Source organism: Meriones unguiculatus, chromosome 2 (assembly GCF_030254825.1).
Source record: "Meriones unguiculatus strain TT.TT164.6M chromosome 2, Bangor_MerUng_6.1, whole genome shotgun sequence".
Taxonomy (NCBI): Eukaryota; Metazoa; Chordata; class Mammalia; order Rodentia; family Muridae; genus Meriones; species Meriones unguiculatus.
Window position 1 is genome coordinate 66,378,229 of NC_083350.1, and position 15,997 is coordinate 66,394,225.

Here is a 15,997-nt window from a genome sequence, read left to right on the forward strand (position 1 = left end):
GAGGTCTGTCTATATTTAACTGACAAATGACAAAAAAACAATCATAAACAAATACAGAGAATACAGTACTCATCTTCACTATTCAGCTAGCACATGCAAACTTGTCATCTTTTTAAATCTTTGTGTATACATGTACATAAGTGTGCCCATGGCATGTGTGTGTGCAGGGCAGAGGAAAATCTTGGGTGTCTGTCCTTGCCTTCCACCTTATTTGAACTAGGACCTCCGTGTTCACCCCTGCATGTACATCTAGCTGGCCTGTAAAGTATCCCAGGATTCTCTTGTTTCTATTATGATGTCTCTGGTGTCTCATGCCAGTAATTCAAGCACTCTAGCAGCTCAAGCCAGGGGAATGCCTTGCTATAAGTTCAAAGCCAGTCCAGACTACAAAATGAGGCAAATATTTATGGCATATGCTATCTTGATATTTTATTATTATTTATCACTTAATTTTTCGTTGAAACTACCTCATTTTGTGGTCTGAGCAGGCTTTAAACTTATAGCAAGGCATTCCTCTAGCCTGAGCTGCTGAAGTGCTTGAATTCAGGTATGAGCCACAATACCTGAGTAATATTTTAATTTCTTATAGTCTTTTCTTCTTTGCCTCGGAAATGTGTGCAGCCCTGGCTTGCTTGGAACATGGTATGTAGACCAAGCTGCCTTGGAACTCAAAATAATCCTCCTGCTTATGCCTTCTGAATTCTGGGATTGTAGGTATGTTTTCTACATCTGATGAGCTTTTATGTTTTTAACTTTAAAATTTTTGAAGTTTCTGAGGAAGTATAAGGAATGTAGTTTGTAACTGATTAAATTATAAATGAGCCAGGTTGTATAAATGTTTGTGGGGAATCCTAGCACATTGGAGGCAGAAGGATCACTGTACGTTCAAGGCCACTCATGCTTCATACAAACACCCTGCCTCAAAAAGCCATAAAGGGGCCTGAGACTTTATAGGTGGTGGTTTTGGACAACACTGAATGCAGGGGAAACAGGACCGATAGAGAAATTGTGAACAGTAGCATTGTGTGAGTAGAAGGAATGGTTTCCTATTTGAGACAGTCTCTTGTAGCGGTGGGCTTGAATTCCTGATCCTCCTGCTTCTATCTTTCAGGTGCTGGGATTGTAGGCATGTGCTGGCAAAGAGGAAGGGAGTATATGATTAATAGGTATTTCTTTTGGTTTGTAAGGGAAAATGTAAACCAGTTGTATTCTGGAAGAATATTCTTTTAGTTCTTAGTTTCTGATTTGAGTTCCTTTTGTGTTTGAAAACCATTAACTCAGTTTTAGTTTAGGATGCATTATACAAAGTTAATTTAAAATTTCTTTCTCTTTTTTAAAAGTTCACATGAGAGATCCTAATAATCAACTGCATATAATTAAAAATTTGAAGATAGCAGTAAGCAACATTGTCACCCAGCCACCTCAGCCGGGAGCCATTGGGAAGCTTTTGAATGATGTCGTTTCTGGCAGCCAGCCTGCAGAAGGATTAGTCGCTAATGTGATTACAGCGGGAGATTATGACCTTAACATCAGTGGTATGTAACAAATGTTGTTATGATTTCTTAAATGAATTTTTTTTTTTTAAATTAGGAGAATAATTCTCCACCTTGGAGACCCTTTAACCAAACATTTTAGTGCTTTCAGGGTGTTGGAGTTGGGCCTGAAGAGCGGTGCTGAAAGACATTCCAGGAACTTCTTTGTTTTAGTCCAGCACCTGTAGTAAATAACCTAGGGTAATCAGTGTTTCATGAGGAAACTAACAGTAGATAACAGGTTTTTTATATAATTTAATACTGTTATTAAATGAAAAGCATGTTATACTTTTACTCTTGCTTGGTGTTAAGTGGAAATGTTTATAAAATAGGTATAAAGACATAGTTTAGATACTTTAAACCGGTTTAGGTAGTAAGTACATGTTTTCAGGATAAGACTGATAAGGAAAATAATGTATGAATATGTAGAATGAGTTAATATTTGATGTTATTTGTTTCCGGTGTCTAAAAGTCTTATTAAAAATACATGGAGTGAATTCTTAAAAGGAAAGTGTTAAAAATATGTCATCTAGTTACAATCTCAGTCTCTTAAAAATTGTTTAAAAACAGCATAAATTTTCGTAGGCTGATACAGTTGATATTCTGACACTTACATGTCCTAATTATATAGCTAAAGATCTTCCTGTACCAGTGAAGGCTCAGCTGCTAAGGTGTTTGCCATGCAAGCCTGACAACTGGAGTTTGAGTCCCAGATCTCATGGGAATGTGGAAGAGAACTGACTGTACAAAGTTGTCCTCTGACCTCCACATAGGCTCTGTGGCATACATGCACCCTCACTAACAATAATAATACGAATACAAATCTTTCTACCATATACAAAGAACTTAGTGGCAGCTTGTAGGTTACCATGGTATTTGGTCTCTAAATTTGTATGCATAAAAATATGTGTAGAATTACTGTGTTTTAGTCTGACATACCTTTCTTTGTCATTACTTTTAATTCCAGCAACATGGATTAACTTGATAATTTCATTTAATTTTTTATTTTATAGTGCTTGAATTTGTTCCAGAGCCTTAAACATACTAGTCATTGAGCCCACTGAGCGGCTATACCAATTAAAAGAATTTGAATTTTTAGATTCATGGCTAATCTGTTTCTGGCACAATGTATTTTAATGTGATGCAAAATTTTGAAGATTTACCTGAGAAATGGTAGAATTTGAGTTTTGGGTTTTTTGTTTTGTCTTTTTTTTTTTTTTTTTGGTCATCGGTGTTGTAGGAGTCAGTCAAGAACTCAGTACTCAGATATTAGTGTGTTAAGCTTTCATACCATAAATTCTGAGTTAATCGGGGACTGAAGCAGGCCACTGACTTTGTGAGGCTTTGTTTCATCTGAAAACATGAACCTGACTAGATCCATTCTTCTTTCACTTCCATCCCCTTCCCTGTTCTCTCCTTCCTGGTCTGATCTTCTCTCGAACCCCTTCCCCTCCCCCCTTTCTCTCTGTTTCTTCCCTTTCCTTGTTCTCTTCTCTGCCCAACCCCATTGTTATATTTTTTGTTTGTTTTGAGAATTCAACAGCGATGCACTTCTTCTTCTTCCTTAGCCTTGGAATTAAAGGTGTGTGCCGTCACACCCAGTTCATCTTTTGTGTGTGTGTGTGTGTGTGTGTGTGTGTGTGTGTGTGTGTGTGTGTGTTTTCTCTTTGGTTTTTCGAGACTATTTCTCTGGGTAGCCCTGGCTGGTCCTGTGTGGACCAGGCTGGCCTCTCAGTTGTGCTGGGATTACAGGCGTGCACCACCACTCCCAGCCTCACAGTTCTTTCTTGAGGAAACGCCTCAAGCTTTCTGTGTAGTTGATGGTGCTTTTGAACTCTGTGATCCTCCTGCCTCTACCTTTAAGTGCTAGGGTTTTAGGTGAGTATAACTACTTGCAGATTCTCTGAATCTGTTTTCTATATGGTTCTTCTTTCCTTCCTTCCTTCCTTCCTTCCTTCCTTCCTTCCTTCCTTCCTTCCTTCCTTCCTTCCTTCTTTCCTTTTCCTTCCTTCCGGTCCTTCCTTTTCTCTCTCTCATTCTTTTTTTTTTTTTTTTTCTTTTTGTTTGTTTGAGACAGGGTTTTGTTGTGTAGCCCTGGCTGTCCTGGAACTTGTGACAGTCCTCTTGTCTCATCTTCTTGACAGGCCTGCATTGCTAAGCTTAACATTAGGTTTTCAAATTTATTGATTTTCTGTTGTTCACTTTGCATGATACAGAGAAATATATAAGGCATACTTTATAATGTAGTAAAGGACCATCATTAATCAGTAATCATAGTGGACCATGATTTATAATGTTACAGCCATAATGACTGTAGTAGAGATGGCTTATCTGGTATGCCAAAGGACTAAGGGGTACAAAGAGGAATTGTCTATCATATATGAAAGAAGTTTTGAGGTTTTGTGGTTTTTTTTTTTTTTTTTTTTTTTTACTGTTTTGTTTTTGTTTTTGGAGACAGGGTCTTGCTAAGTGTCTTAATTGCTTTTCTTTTACGATGAAAAAACACCATGACTGAGGAAACTTATAAAAGAAAGAAAGTGTTTAGTTGAGGTCTTGCTTACTGTTTCAGAGGATGAGTTCCTGACCATCATGTTGGGGAGCATGGCAGCAAGCATGCAGGTATGGCACTGGAGCAGTAGCTGAGAGCTATGCATCTTGAGGCACAACCATGAGGCAGAGAGTGACTGTACCTGACATGGATTTTTGAATCCACAATGCTCCCACCCCTCTCCAGTGACACACTGCCAATAAGACCTCACCTCATAATCCTTCCCAAATAGTTCTACCAACTAGGGGTTAAGAATTTAAATCTGTGAACCTGTGGGGCCCATTTTCACTCAAACTACCACAGTATGTTTCCTAGGGTGATAGGCTGACCTTTAGCTCACTGTGTAGCTCAGTCTAGCTTCCAACTCTTGATCTTCCACCCAGGCTTTCTGGTGTAGAAACATCTGTTTTTTTTACTGAAAGTATTTTTGACCTCTAAGGTCCCCTGCGACATTTTTTTAAAACTTGGTAACAATGACACACACACATAGATTACTTAAAAGACAGAAAGAAGCAGTTCTGTTCTCCTCCATACCAGATTCTTTATTGTTTTTTATGGTGTTATATTTTCTCAAAAAAGTTTTAAATTTATTATGTGTGTGTTTTGGTAACATGTATGTTTGTGTACCATGTGCATGCTTGGTACTCAAGGAGGTCAAAGGAACGCATTCATCCTCTGGAACTGGGGCTGTAAACTGCCATGTGGATTCTGGAAACTGAACCCAGATCTTCTGCAAGAGCAACAAGTGCTCTTGACTGCTAAGTCATCCATCCAGCTCCTCTGAATTTCTTTTATTGTGTCTATTTACATGTATCTATATGAGTGCACAAGAGTGGAGGTCAGAGGATAACTTGTGGAAATTGCTCTTTTCTTACTACCATGTAGGTGCTAGAAATTGAACTTAGATGTAAGGTTTGACAGCTAATGCCTCTAGGTACCGAGCCATTACACTAGCCTGCTGTTACATTTTCTAAGCCTTTTTTCCTCTCTGTCTGTGTGTCTGTCTTGGCAGGATCTCACTTGTAGTTCTGCTTGGCCTAGAACTTCGTGTGTAGACCAGGCTGGCTTTAAACTAATAGAGATCCACCTGCCTCTATTCCCGGAGAGCTGGAATTAAAGGTGTGAGCCACCACACCTTTATAAGTAACATCTATATGTTGGTATCCATGTCTTCATCAGTTTTAACTAATTAAACAATAAGGACTTTTAGTTAATTTAAACAATTAATAAAGCCTTAGGTAATTTTTAGGAAGGGGGTAATTATTTACTCTAAGTTTTCTGCATCACCTAGTGTAGTTTCCATAATTTCTGGTTAATATTCCCTGTTCACAATATTATTTCTAAATATAGTTTATCCTAGGGCTTTCTTTTTTTTTTTTTTTTTATTCTCTTTTTTGGGTGTGTGTGTGTGTGTGTGTTAGTAATCATCTTTAAGATCATTTTGTTCAGAGTTCTTTGTATTCTCTCAACCTTCCTGAGTAAGATTTTGAATTTGTCAGGTCAGTTTTCAAGTAATTCCTCATCAAGATTCCTTCCAGAGTCTTTTCTCTCTCTGTCGCTGGTATCTCCAGTGAGGATGGTATCATTCCCCAGGGAGATGAAAATTGCTTTGGGGGCTAAATATTTTTGTTACTACATGTACTTATTTCTCCAAAGAGTCATATCCATTCATTTTTATTGTATAATTTCAGACTTTTTTGGGTCAGGAGTATAACTTAGTGAAAGAACACATGCATAGTGTGTACATGACCCCAAGCTGGGAAAAAGAGGAGTGGTTAGGAAAAGGAGTCCAAAGACTGCTGGGAATTGCTGCTCATGCATATAACCTCAGCACTTAGGCAGGGCTTAGGGTTACTCCCAGTTCAAGGCCAGCCTGGACTACATTGTTCCAGGCCAGCCTACTATACAGACTAAGACTCTGTCTCAAAGGAAGTAAGTGTAAGAACATTCATTGGTGAAAGGTAACAACACAGAAGTTAAAAACTATTTATCTACACCTGTCTTGTTCTGATGACTCTCCAAGGCACTTTCTACAGTTGTAATCCTACAGATTTTCTTTCCTTCTCTTATACTTTATTACTATCACCATCATTCATAATGTGAATGTGTGTGTGTGTCCATGTTCCATGGCACATTTATGGAGCTCAGAGGACCATCTCGTTAGGATCTTTTGTGGATTGTGTGGATCATGAATTCATTATCAGGCTTGCATCAGGGATCAAGTGTTTTTACCTACTGAACCAGCTAGCCACATTCAACTCACTCTCCCCACCTCTCTTTCTCTTATTCTCTCTCTCCCTTACCCCCCCCCCCCCGCATGTGTTTCCTCCAACTCAGGGCAGAATTCTCCTGCTTGACTCATGAGCGTTAGGATTATAGGCAAGAATAGCCAGCTTGACTCATTCTCATCTTTTTTCATGTATTTCCTTGATTTGATGGAGGAGTCTTCCCTAGTAGCTTTCTGAGAAGGGTGTATAGAAGATATTTTTTTTTTTTTTAATTCTTAGCATGTTTTTTTTTAAAAAAGTTTTGTATGGGTTATGTTACCTGCATGTATGTGTATGTACTACATGTATGTAGTACCCGTGGAGGCCAGAAGAGGCTGTTGGATCCTCTGGGATGGAGTTACAGATAGTTGTGAACCGCCATGTGGATATTGGGAACAGACCCTGGGTCCTCTGGAGAAATAGCTAATTCTCATCTTTCTAGCCCTTTAAGATAAAAATTTCGAGAAGGAAATGAAAATGTATTTTAAACTTGACTGATGGTTTACCTGATACTTTTGCTATTATCTTAAGAAACTTACTTTTTCTCAGCTTTAAGTAACTCAGAAGTTCTTTGCCCTGCTGTCTCAAATGCATGTTGGGCTACTTAGGGCTTCTGAGCTCCCAGCAGTGAGCACTTGTAACCAGCTGGTCTAGCATGGTCTTTGGTATTGTGAACGTTCTTGAATTGTTCTTTATTTGAAATTGTTCTCCACTTTTTTGCTCCCAGAGCTATTCTTAGTTGGATGTAGAATCTGAATGACTATTCAGTGTTCTGATCACTTTATAGTGTGCCCCCCCTCCCCCCCGGTTTTTCAAGACAGGGTATCTCTGTGTAGCCTTGGCTATCCTGGAACTCACTATGTAGACCCAGATGGCCTCAAATTAAGAGATCTGCCTGCCTCTGACTCTCAAGTACTGGGATTAAAAGCATATACCACCACTGCCCCTGATCATTTTTATGAATGTTGAAGAGTTTTGCTTTATATTGGCTTTTATATTGAAAATTTACTGTTCACTGTCTTTTAAAAATGATATTTCTTAGAAAACAGGTGTATTGGTGTGTACTCTTAATTCCTGCAGAAGCAGGAGGATATCTGAGTTTGAAAATAGCCTGGTTTACATAGTGAGTTCCAGGATAGCCAGGGCTTCCTTTTTTTTTTTTTTTTAAGAATGTTAACTCATTGATAAGTGAATTCTAATTAATTATTAGTGGCTTTTTACTTTTCAATTTTCTTTTATTCTGTGTCTTTTCTCTCTTTCACACTTTTTCTGTTTGGTCCTTTTCATGGAAAGTTCCTCCTATCTGTTAAAAGCTTGTTTCCTGTTTGACATTGAGGTGTTAAGACGATCCTTTCTGGGCACAAAGAAAACTCACTAGTCACGTCTTTATTTTGTGGTAAGGCTGTGTAAACTTGGAGGTGTTTTGTTTACAGTATTTATTATATGTAATTGTTTTCTTTGGGGCCATTTAGTTTCTCTAGAGATGGATGTTTAAAAATTGTTCTCTTAGCTATGGGAATGGATTTAGTTTTGAGTTCTTTCTTAAAGTGGCTTTTGCTGGATAGTTAATAGGCCTAGTGTAGTGTAGTTATTGTTTGATTGTGAAACTTATTTAATTATATTACTTGGATTAAAGCTATACCAGCATTTGTACTCAAGAGTATTGTATGCTCTTTCTTTTTAAAAGCAGATACTGTGGCTGAACTGTTTAGACTTTCTTTTTTTTTTTTTTTTACCCAACTGTTAGGGTAAACCAACAGAAACTATTTCTCCAGCTTCTCCCTGTTTTTTCAAGATGTCAATTTTCAGTTTATCTGGCTGCCGGGGATTGGGCCACAGGCCCTGCACATGCTGAGTATATGCACTCTACTACCAAGCCACAGCCTCAGAGCTTAGGTTTAGTTTTGTGTCTTAGGAAACTAGGAATGAAATACGACATATGGAAATTAGTTTGGATAAAATTCCATCAGGACAGATTGTTACTCTGGGGCTATTTTAAAAGTAGATTTATCCATTGTAGTACAGGCTTAGATATGCTGAGAAGTTTGCATCTAGTTTGTAGACTAAGTTGGCATACTTTTCACTCATTCTGTTTAAGCAGTAGATGTTAGATATTTACCTCACAAGCCTGGCTTAACAGTGCCATATTTTCTTCATCAGATTGGTCAATTAAAGCTAATGTTCCTTGGTACAGTAATTGAAAAGACACTTTCATGGAATTGAAAGAATCCTCGTTATACACAGGTATTTCTTGTGATGGCTCTCTTTTCCAGATTGTTCTTATGTTATTCTTATCTATTGTCCATTGCCCCCCTTCTCAGTCTTTTTCATATTTGTGCCAAGTTAACATGTCTCTAATTTTTCAGATGTGAAAGTGGTCTTCTGATACTTTTTAAACTTTTACCTGTTCATCCTCTATTATCTATTATGTTTATTTTTTTTAATTATAGTATCTTCCTAAATCTATACATTGCCCTGGAATAGTCTGGTTTGAACTGTATCTTATTTTGATAAAAATGGAAAAACATACTATTCCCCCCCCCTTTTTAATTTATTTACTATGCATTTAATGTTTTGTCTGCATGTATTGCCTGCATGTCAGAAGAAGGCACCAGATCTCCTCATAGATTGTTGTGAGCCACTGTGTGGTTTCTGGAAATTGAACTCAGTACCTCTGGAAGCGCAGCCAGTGCTCTTAACCTGTGAGCCATCGTTCCAGCCCCCTTTATGCCTTTCTTACCAAGGCAGAGTACATTGTGTAGAGATGCTAGTCCCACACTCCCTTTGTAACTGAGGATGGTTTTTGAACTCCACCTCCTGCATTCTCCCAAGTACTTGCTTGGCTTGTTGAAGGAAGCTTTCACACAGGGAATCATGACTGCTATTTTACTTGCTAATAAAGAAAAGAATAGAAGCAAACTCATCCCAAACTATGTACAAGCATTTTTAAGGTGAGGGAATTGTCATTAAGTATTAAAATCTTAGGTTAAACACAAAAATTAAAAAAAAATAGCATTTTTCTCCTACTTCCTAGAAAAGAGCATAATATTAAAAATATAACAAAAATATTTGGTAGTTAACAAAGTTAAAGGTAGACAAAGGAATCACACACATTTTCACAGCACCTGGAACATGTGGCTGAGTAAAAGAACTTGTTAACCTGTCTGAAGGGTGAAGACTCATTTCTGCCTTGCTTCACACACCTGTGCTTAATGTCCATTGTTTCTTTCACTGTATTCATAAAGTGTGTCTGAGTGAGTGAGTGTATGTGTGTGTGTGTGTGGCTTTTTCTTTTTATTCAATTTAGTTGGAAGTTTTATATATATACACACACATACTTATAAAGATTTATTATATATATAGTATTCTGTCTGTGTGTACACTTGCATGCCAGAAGAGGGCACCTAATTTCATTACAGATGGTTATGAGCCACCATGTGGTTGCTTGGAATTAAACTCAGGACCTCTGGAAGAGCAGCCGGTGCTCTTAACCTCTGAGCCAACTCTCCAGCCCCCATATATACTTTTATATATAACTGTTCATAAAGTTTCAAAGTCAAATCATGAAACACAGTAGCTCAGTGGTAGAGTGCTTGTCTGTGGTGCCTGATATTCTGAGTTTGGTCCTAAGCACCACATAAACCGTGTATAGCGGCATATACCTGCAGTTCCAGCACTTGGGAGGTGGAGGCAAAAGGATCAGAGTTTATTAGTTTAATTTCTGTTGCCTCTGGTTACATATCCTGACAAAAGCAACTTAGGAGAGAAAGGGTTTATTTTGGGAAGAAATGACCTCAAGGCGAGCTGTTCATGTTTCTTTGGCAGTCTTGAATTAAAGAATAAGAATATGGGGCCAGGTTAGAAAACCTCACAGCCCAGTTGTAGTGATGATTTTTTTTTGTTTGTTTTGTTTTTTTGAGACAGGGTTTCTCTGTGTAGCTTTGGCTGTTCTGGGCTTGCTTTGTAGACAAAGCTGTCTTCAAACTCACAGAGACCTGCCTGCCTCTGCTTCTCTGAGTGCTGGGATTACAGGTGTGTGCCACTGTGTGTGGCTCTAGTGATGTATTTTCACCAGCAAGGTTCCACCTTCTAAAGATTCCATAACCTTTCCAAACAGTGCCACCAGTTGGGGACCAAATATTCAACTATATGAGCCAATGGGGGAGGGAGCTATTTTACATTTAGACCACAACAAGGACTTTAAGGTCACCCTTTCTTTGCTACACAGTAAATACAAGGCAGCCTGGGCTATCTGAAACCCGTCTTAGACAATAAAACAAAAGACCAAACCCATAATAGAGAGAGTTAGCCTCCTGCTCTATCTACCTTCTTCTTCTTCCCCATTTCCCTTCCCTTTATTCCCCTCCCTTTTGCTCTCCTTTCTTCTTCCAGAGAGGTAATTGATTAGGGTTGTTTTGTTTTATTTTTTGAGACAGGGCTTCTCATAAATCCATGGCTGTCCTTCCTTTGTAGACCAGGCTGGCCTCAACTCATAAAGATCCACCTGCCTCTGCCTCCCCAGTGCTGGGATTACAGGTGTGTACCACCATGCCTGGTTTTTTAGGCTTTTTTTCTTGTGGCGGAAATTGGGCTCAAGCCCAGGGGTTCATGCATGCCAGCAAATTTCTTACCACAAAGTTGTATCCAAGGCCTATATGTGTTAGGTTTATCTTTTCATTATTTGTCTTTGAAATTATAAACAAATATGTGTGTAGCTTTTTACATATTTTCTTTTTTTAAACAAAATGCAAAATTGTTGGCTGCTGCTTTGTTTTATTGTTTTTTGAGACAGTCTGGCTCTAATAGTCTTGGTTAGTATTGAACTCATAGCCATTATCTTGCTGCATCAGACTTCTAAGTGCTGGGGTTACAGGTGTGAGCCACCATGCCTAGCTTTCTGTTGCTGATTTTACTTCACAGCCTTATGGAGAGACTTTGCTCTTTCTCTTTTAGTTGCATAGTGTGCCATTTAATGAATGGGCCATAGTTTCCATAATGTGCCATTTAATGGATGGACCATACATAGATTACATAGTGTGCCATTTAGTGGATAGACTTTTAATTTAATCTAGCTTTTTTTTTTCCTTATTTTTTTTTTTTTTGACATTGTTGGTCATATAGTCCAGGATGACCTCAAACTCCCAATCTTCCTGCCTCTGTCTCCTAGTTGCTAGGAGTCCAGGTATTTTCCATCATACCCAGGGAAAATTTGTTAATATAGATAATATAGTCTGGCATAGAAATTTGGAAGATCTACTACCAAACAGAATTTTTTTCCTTTGACTACAATTTTCTTTTTTTTTGTTATTGTTTATTTTTTTAATTTTTATTTTTTTATATTAATTACAGGTTACTTACTTTGTATCCCAGCCATAGCCCCTTCCCTCATTTCCTCCCAATCCCATCCTCCCTCCCTCATCTCCTCCCTGCCCCTTTCCAAGTCTACTGATGGGGGGGGTACTCCTCCCCTTCCATCTGACCCTAGCTTATCAGGTATCTTCAGGACTGGCTGCAGTCCTCTGTGGCCTAGCAAGGCTGTTCCTCCCTCGGGGGCGGGGGGTAGGTAAAGGAGCCAGTCATTGAGTTCATGTCAGAAATAGTTCCTGTTCCCTTTACTAGGGCACCCACTTAGATACTAGCAACAGTAAGGCAACAGAGGTGAACAAATAATCAGAATTGTTTTGGCTAGTCATTTTGTGAAGTAAGCCATTTTGTGAAACAGACATTTTGTTACTTAGTCGAAAGTTTCAGTATCTCTTTTCTTGGTATTGATAATAAATTAAAAACACATACATTTTTTAGCTGGAGATTATTAACTGAATTAGAGGTAAGAATTTGTTCTTGTTGGTGAGAAAATTAGTTTCCTGTTGTGACAAATGCATATAGTTGTGTTATTCATTTTCCATTTCCATGAAGATTATAGTTTTGCTGGGAAATGTTATAGTAATGTCCTCCTAACCAGACTACAAATATGAGCATTTCTTGTAGAACATTTGTTGTAATTAATTTTCTTTTTGGGGGCAGGATCTCTCTGTGTAGTTCTATGTAGACCATGCTGGCCTTGAACTCAGAGACCTGCTTGCCTCTGCATCCCCAGTGCTAGAAATAAAGGTGTGTGTCACCACACCTAGCTACAGTTAAAAATATAGTTTATATATATATTACATATATTGTGTGGTGACACAAAAGAAAGTCTACACAGGTAACCAAAGGTCATACCAGGTTACACAGTGGGATCCTATCTCAAAACACAAAACACAAAAACAAATAACCAAAAGCTTATTTAGCACCAGGTGAGATTTGGTCAACATGTATAGTTCTTTTTTTCTTCTACCTTTCTAGTCATTTATGCCTGGTTCTCCAGTCTCTACCTTAAAGTGCTAGGATTACAGCCATATGACACTATGCCTGCCAAACTGGCTGTGCCCAGAACCCTTCTTTGTCCCTTGCTCTCTATCTGTTTTCACTCAACTGTTTGTGAACTGATTTCACTTTGTAGTTCAGGCTGATGGCAGATTTGTTATCCTCTTGCTTCACTCACTTTGAGTGCTGGGATTAGAGGCATGAACAACCATGTCCAACTAAGTATGTTCAGTTTTTTAAAAAAATGAAGATGTGATATTGCTGAAGAGTTCATTTGATTATAAAGTAATTATCTTTTGGATTTCTCTTTTGAAGGGCTTTGATGGGTCAGTGAGATGGCTCAGTGGGTAAATTTGCTTGTAGCTGTATCTTAACCAACTAAGTTCAGTTCCCAGAACCCATGGTGTAAGCAGAGAACCAATCTGAAAGTGGTCCTCTGACCCTCCACATTCCATGAACACACACAGATGATAATATGTAAAAATTTAAAGGCTTTGTTGTAGGCAAACTCAAGTCATCAAGCTATAGAATTTGTCAGCCACACCCATCTTCACATTTTGAGCCAGTTGACTGTGTGTGTGGAGCTGGTTTGCTCTGTGCACTCTAAGATGTATAAGTTTCTGACCTCTTTCCCTTAGTACCAGGAGTCGTGTCTCCTTTTCTGTTGTAATTCCAGTATTGTCCAGTTCTTCCCGAGGAGTTGAATCAACCTTGGTGGAGAGCCATGGTTGTAAAGTGTGATCTCTAATGAGCAGGATCTGCTTGTGACCGTGTGATGACTGGTACAGGGAACTAAGTTTAGTTCCAGTTACCTTGATCCAGTAAATACATGATTCTAGGGATGCTGTACAGGCCTGGGAGTGACACTTCATTCTACTAACCTGAATGGTTCCACATATAAATGTATTTGTGTGAATAGCATAAAATATATGTTATGTATGCTGTATATCTCTTTAAATATATGAATGATTTGATGTAGTTATGTAAAATCCTGCATCTACAGATAAAATTGTTTTGTTTGACTTGATATCAAATGTATCTTAAAGCACAGGTAAAATACTTGTTTGTTACTAGAAATTATCTTTTATAAACTGAATTTTAACCATTTTGCATGTTGTTAATTTTTAGCTACTACTCCGTGGTTTGAGTCTTACAGAGAGACCTTTCTGCAGTCCATGCCAGCATCAGATCATGAGTTTCTGAACCACTATTTAGCATGTATCCTTTAAGTCATCTGAAAGCCAGAAAGTTGTTAATCATAGAAACAAAGATAAAGTTCTTGAGAAGTTATAAAAACTGGAGAAATTATTATTATCATCATCATTTCATCATCCATCCATCCATTCATTCATTCATTCATTTGTTTACTTGTTTGTTTATTGGTTTGTCAAGACATGAAGGATTTTTCTGTAGCCTTGGCTGTCCTGGAACTCTGTAGAACACACTGTCCTTGAACTCAGATTTACCTCTCTCTGCCTCCTGAGCACTGGGCTTTAAGGTGTGCCAGCCCAGAGAAATTATTTTTTTTTATTGGTCGTGATATCACGTTCAAAACTATTTTTCTTTATTTTGGACTTTTTGATCTGATTAGTTGAGAAGTGTGAGCATATCTGCGTGTGGTGTGTGTGTGGTGTATGTGAGTGTGGTTGTGCAAGTGTGTATGCTTGTGCACATGGAGGCCAGAGGAAGAGGTCTTAGATGTTCTGGCTTAGAACTGTAGTGCATACGTAGCCTTGAACTTGGAACCCTCCAGTCTCAGCCTTCTGAGTAGCTTACAGGGATGACAGGCCTGTGCTATGAGGCCTAGCCAGAAGAGCTCTCCTAAAATTTATATTCATAAGGCAGTGTTCATCATTGAGAGATGTGATAATTTCCCTGACAATGTGGTTATAAGGTATGTTGGTGGCATCGTCTGGTGAAGCTGAACCTATGGAACAGTTTTCAAAGTTGTCACAAGAGCAGCATCGAATTCAGCACAACAGTGATTATTCCTACCCTAAGTGGTTTATCCCAAATACACTTAAATATTACGTGCTTTTACATGATGTAACTTCAGGAGATGAGCAAAGGTAAGTGCTAACATTTTAATTAATTAATTAATTAATTTATTTATTATTATTATTTTTTTTATTTATTTTTTCAGGCAGGGCTTCTCCGGGTAGCTTTGGCTGTCCTGGACTTACTTTGTAGACTAGGCTGGCCTTAGTCTCACAGAGATCCACCTGCTTCTGCCTCCCAAATACTGAGATTACGGGTGTGTGCCACCACACCTGGTACGTTTTAATTTTTACTTTTTTAAAAAAGAATCACATATTTTTGGTTTGTGTGTGTGTGCACTTGCATGCATGTGCATATGTGTCTTGGCACATGTGGAGGTCAGAAGACATCTTTTAAGAGTTGGTTCTCTTCCACCATGGAGTCAGGCTTGGGGCTTAAATTTAGGTTGTTAGTGGCAAATACTTTCACTTACTGAGCTGCCTTGCCCCTAAAATGAATTCTTGTAATGTAAACAAAAAATAATTTTATATTTATGCTTTAGAGTTTATTTTGACATTTTTTTGAAAGTGTAGGTCAAATTAACCTTGTTTCATACTATTCTTCGATATCTGTTTGCCATTTAGGACTTATAGTTTATGATCCTTATTTTTGAAAATAAATGATCACTGGTTGAGATATTGGTAATGATAGCAGGAGTTGAAACTGCGTGTGTGCAGTCTAGTGTGTCCTGAGCCCAGTCTACCATTGAGCAGTAACCCCACCTTCTTTGTATCTTCCTGTAACTTAAACTCAGAAAAAGAACAGTTTACCTCTTGTGGAGTATTCATCTTTAGGATTAAAAAAAAATGTCCAAAGCCCATTGGAAAAAGAGTAGTGTAAGTAAAAAAAAAATAGTGTGAGCAGGTTATTAAAATTCTTTCGAGTCAGTTAAACATGGCCTCCCCCCACCCCCCTGTGTTGAATGGTTGTAATAAGGATGTTCAGTAGGCATTGGAAAATTAGGTCAATGATTCTTAATTTTTAAAAATGATTTATTATGGTGTGTGTCTGTGTATGTGTGTTTGGGTGCACATCACAACATGCATGTAAGATCAGATGACACTTCAAAGGTGTCAGTTCTCTTTCTACCATGTGGGTCCAGGGGACAGGACTCAGGTCTTCAGACATGACAGTATGCACATTTATCCACAAACCATCTCAGTAGCCCAGATCCTAGCTTTTTTAGCAGTATTAATAAAGTGAGCAGGAATTTGGCTTCAGTGTATATATACATAAACATGTTTCTGTAT

The 15,997-nt window shown here is 38.3% G+C and overlaps 1 protein-coding gene across 5 annotated transcripts in view; it reads left to right on the top strand.

Annotated features, from left to right (window-relative positions):
* Window positions 1–15,997, top strand: part of Trappc8 (trafficking protein particle complex subunit 8) — an 84,162-nt gene that overhangs the window by 10,512 nt on the left and 57,653 nt on the right. For 4 of the 5 annotated variants that reach the window (XM_060377633.1, XM_021664225.2, XM_060377634.1 and 1 more), the window contains exons 2-4: window positions 1,341–1,535; window positions 13,839–13,928; window positions 14,605–14,779. In XM_060377633.1, the coding sequence (XP_060233616.1) occupies window positions 1,341–1,535; window positions 13,839–13,928; window positions 14,605–14,779 (460 nt within the window). Of the gene's footprint in view, window positions 1–1,340; window positions 1,536–8,507; window positions 8,592–13,838; window positions 13,929–14,604; window positions 14,780–15,997 lie in introns of those variants that run through there. The other variant, XM_060377635.1, reaches the window with a different exon arrangement.